We start from the raw sequence: 4,901 nt of genomic DNA on the forward strand, positions 1-4,901 counted from the left end.
TGTAAGTCATTAAGAACACTGGTATATTTGTTCCACCTCTGGTCTGTCTTAGATGATAAACAGAAGTCTTTCTTATACAACAATATGACATATAGGAGCAAATCTTTTCCATAGAACTTCTCTGTGGTTCAGAAATAGCAGGATGGTACCTGAAATCACAGGGCTGTACCTTTTTCAAATTTTTAGCAACACTTAGATGAGCATAACTTACCTAATGCAGACATATGAGACCATCACAGCAGCCAAGATGAAAAAGCACCACAGTGAGAGGGAAAGAAGAGGAGGAAAGATGAAAAATGATGATGAAAATTAAGATTAGGAAGCACAGAGTCCATGTTGCTCTGCTTCCTGGAAAGAGGTCCCTTCCTTCTTCATTTGATGTTCACAAGAGAGCACAGGTTAGAGTCAGAAATTTAATCCTGGAGTTTTCATTTTGCCTTTTGTTCTATACATGTCCTTGGACAATCACTTTAACTCTTTGCTTCTTGGTTCTTCATATTATAAAATGGAGACAGTAATAACACTTGTGTTCTCAAATTCAAAAATACTTATAAGAATCAAATTAAAATGTTTTTATCAGTTATAAAGTGTAGTTAAATATTAGCTACTGATTTTTCTCTACAACTACTCAGGAAGGAAGCCCAGTTGGTGTAGGACCTTCCTCAGTGAGGATTTCACCTCCTTGTTCCTGAGGCTATAGATCAAGGGGTTCAGCATGGGAGTGACCAGGTTATTCAGGACCTGAACAGTAGCATTAAGCCAGGGTTTGGGGGTGGGCTGCAGGTAGATGAGGACCACTGGCAGGTAGAAAAGGAGGATGGCAGTTAGGTGAGCACTGCAGGTGGAGAAGGCTCGGTGTCGGCCCTCAGAAGAACGGATCTGCAGGATGGAACAGACAATGCAGCTGTAGGAGGTTAGGATAAGAAGGAAGCAGCTGAGGGGCATGAGGCCAACACTGATGAGCCCCACCATCTCCAAGGTTGATGTATCTGCACAAGCTAGCTTCAGCATCACTGGGATATCACAGAAATAATAGTCAACCTCATTGGGACCACAGTAAGGCAACTGGAAGGTGAGAGTGGTTAGAAAAGTGGCCTGAATGCCCCCAAAAAATGAAGTCCCCATAGCCAGGATGGCACACACTCTGTGGCTCATGATTATCGAGTAGCGTAGAGGGTAACATATGGCAATGAAGCGGTCATAGGCCATCACAGTGTAGAGGAAACATTCAGTACAACCCAGGAAATGGTAGAAAAAGAGCTGGGACACACAACCTGAGTAGGAGATGGCCCGACTGTTTCCCATGAGATAGAAGAGCATCTTGGGGGAACTCACAGAAGGGAAAAATATGTCAAAAATAGATAGCTTGCTCAGGAAGAAGTACATGGGAGTGTGAAGTTGGGTGGAGGAGACAATTGCCAGCATTATAAGCAGGTTCCCCATGAGGGTGAAGATGTAGAAAGACAAAAACATGACAAAGAGCATCGTCTCCAGACCCTCTGTGTGTGGGATGCCCAGAAGGATAAACTCAGTCACCACTGAGAGATTCCTCATAGTTGTCAGGATATCTGAACTTGAAGAGATTCCAAGATACCAAATGCTGTATACCAATGTCACATTATGAAGTTTTTTGCTAATGAATGTTTTGATTATGTTTTTTAGCAAGCACCAACTTGACTTCTTAAGAAGGGAATGAGCAAGATCATTCTTAGATCATTCTAAGATCATTTCTTAGATAATAAGAAATGCATATTTCAGAGTTAGTCAACCCAATTCTTAGAAGGAATATTTTGTAAAGGCAAGTGACCATCTCCTATAACAAGGCCAGAAGTTTAGAGATATATTCAAAACATTGTTCCAATGGATTTATTTTCTCTGAGCATATTTATATTTTGAATTATTATCATATCTGTAATTAATAAAGCCCCCACTATATATTAACCCTCTGCAAAAGAACAAAATAATGTGTTAGAAATCAGAACAAATAATTTGAATCCTGATTGTGGAACTTATTAGCTATACTAGTTAAAGTGAATTATACAGTGTACTTCATAAACATAGTATTATCACCTATAATATGAAAACCATAATTATAACAGCAATAACATCAGCACAAATGTATCCTGGTATCACTGTAAAGTTTGGTAAATGTCTGTGAAAGTGGGAAAACTGCAAATTCTAATTAGCACCTTCCTTTATGTATCTTAGTTCTGTAAGTGTATTTGTTTAATGTTGGTATTCTGTAATTATTTGAAAAGACTTTTTAAAAAATCAAATAATGTATCAAGTATTCTTAGATTACATCCTCTTTAGATTACATCATTCCAGACTTGAGAATGCTAAGGTTCCCAACAAGATGCTGCTCTGATTCTTCTGGTCCTTTCTATCTATTCTAAGTAGACTTTAAGCAACTCAGAAATATAGTCAAAAGAAACAGTAGCATTAATGTGACAAAGTGGGAAATCTAGTGACTCATGTACAATAAAGGTGAAGCACAGCATGAATAAGGTAGGCTATGCAAGTCAAGAAAAGCATACAGGATGGGAATGGAGCTCAGTGGTAGAATGTTTGCCTATCATGTATGAGGCTCTGAGTTTGACTCCCATTACCACAAAAAAACAAAGAAGAAGAAAAGCATTGGTTTCTGGTAGATACAGAAGCTCCTTTCTTTCATCATTCACTTTGAAATAATGATGGTAATACCATAATAATAATAATAATAACAATTATTGTTATTATTATATACACATACATACATACATATCATTTAACAAAACTTTACTACATTCCAAGGACTGGATCAACATTTGAAAATATGATTTATTTTAAAAATATATACCTATAAGAAGAAGTTATTATTACTATTAATATTCACATCTACAGATAGGAAACTGGAGCTAAGGAATAATAAGAAGTTGCCCAAGTTTGCAAAGCTAACACATGGCAGACCTGCTTCATTCCATTGTCTGTGCTCTGAACCATTAGGAAAATCTGCCATCTCTTTGATTCTGCTATCTGAGAGATCCTGCTCCCCTTTGGGCAATCCCTCTTCCAATGGTTTTTTTCTGCTGTTTTATACAAAAGTAGAAAAAATCTTATTGTCCTTCTTTTTCATTTATACTCTTGACTTTAGAGTTCACTTATTTAAAATCTCACTTAGTTTTAGAGAACACGTAGCATGTTTATCCCACCCCTTAGAGATGACATTTGGTGTCAATTCTAACCTGAACTTGAATGTTGTTTAGCCACATTCGACATGAGGTTCCAATCACAAGCTATGACAAGTGCCACTGAAAACTTCTCTAAAGGTAATGACCCAGCCACAAAGAGTCACACAGTACCATCTCAGAATTGGGCAAAATGAAAAGAGCAAAGAGAGAAACAATGACATACTAGGGGAGAGAGAGGGATGCAGTCCCTTGTTACCAACTCTAGTCACACCAGAGTAGTCTGAGTAACTCAAATTCTTGTGAGCTCTTCGTCTCCTCTCCTTGTTTAGCAAATGATGCCAGAGGTCTCTAGCTCTTGATTATGTGCAGACACCAGCGTATTCTGATTCCAAATCTCTATTGACTTTTAAGTCCATTTCAGGAAAAGCAAGTCCCTAAGAATCAGGAAGGTCCCCGTGTGTGGACTTATGAGGGGCAGAAGCTAACAGTAAGACACATACAGAAATTCAAATACTCACACAGTTCACCAGGGAACATGGTGAAGTTTTTCAAAGTATGATAACAAGACATGACATTTACTGTTTCTCAGCAGAGCACAGTGTGCACTAGCCAGAGGGAGCTTCATTTTCCTACTTATAAAGAATCATCTCTCATGAGATTTTTGTAACCAAGATTTGCACACACCTACTCTCTCTCAATTGCTTTCTTGGGACTTTTTCCCCCAAATCTTGTTAAGCCCTACTTAGAACTTAGTGATAGCTCTGAGGGAGCAATTAGATTGTCAGCTTTATTCACCACCCAATTATGAAATAATAGTAATGGTATCATTGGAAAGAGATGCTCTAAATTGAGAAATACGTTCCTTCATGATTGTTTGCACAGTAGAATAGGCTCCAATTGTAACATTAGAGCACTACTTGCAATGCTATCCCCATGTTTAGTTGCCTTTTACATCTTCAGGACTGTGCTTCTGATATTATTCGTCTCATCACTTTAAAATTTCTCATCCATCCATGTGACTATACAATTATCTCTAATAAATATCACCATTCAAAGCAGAAATTAATCATTTAGTAATGTTTTGCTATGAATATATCCTTAAATAATCATTATTAAAGAGAAAGATTCACAGAGAAGACCCATTCATAAGAGGATGACCAGAATAAATGGGCTATAAGCCATCTCAGAACAAAAATGATCAACTAAATAACTAAATATTTACCAACTATTTAGTTAGTAAATATTTAGTTAACCATTTATTTTAAGTACATACCATATGCTAAGTGCTATGCTAAAATTTTAACCTCATTATGCATTTCATTCTGAAAAGAAACTTTATGAAGTAGATGGTGTCATTTGACAAAAACTTGAAAAAAGCACTTAAATAATGTAAATATTGAACAACTAGAAAGTAACAGAGCTGAGACTCCAGTTTCAAAGTCAGTTCTTTTAAGAACTATGTTTTGATGAGTTAAGAGATTTTGGTTTTGCACCCAAAGAAAAGGAGAAGGGATAATTTGATTTTCAAATGTTTACAGAGCCTTAATATGAGTTATTCTGTGCACAGACTCACTAATCTCAGACATATGTGACATATTTATCTTGAAATTAAAAAGGAATTTTTAGAAAACATGCATTGATGAAATGAGTAACCTTATGGTGTACTTATCTCTTCATCACTGGAAATATCTAAAAGGATACAAAAAAGAATCATCTTTCAGGGTTACTGCC

At 36.8% G+C, this 4,901-nt stretch overlaps 1 protein-coding gene across 1 annotated transcript; it reads right to left on the reverse strand.

The window, feature by feature from the left end:
* Positions 1-624: 624 nt before the first annotated feature.
* LOC109703455 (olfactory receptor 10D1B) lies at positions 625-1,554 on the reverse strand. The gene has a single exon (XM_020188503.1). It carries the CDS (start codon positions 1,552-1,554, stop codon positions 625-627), a length of 930 nt encoding a protein of 309 aa, XP_020044092.1.
* Positions 1,555-4,901: the final 3,347 nt, after the last annotated feature.

This window comes from Castor canadensis, chromosome 2, assembly GCF_047511655.1.
Source record: "Castor canadensis chromosome 2, mCasCan1.hap1v2, whole genome shotgun sequence".
NCBI lineage: Eukaryota > Metazoa > Chordata > Mammalia > Rodentia > Castoridae > Castor > Castor canadensis.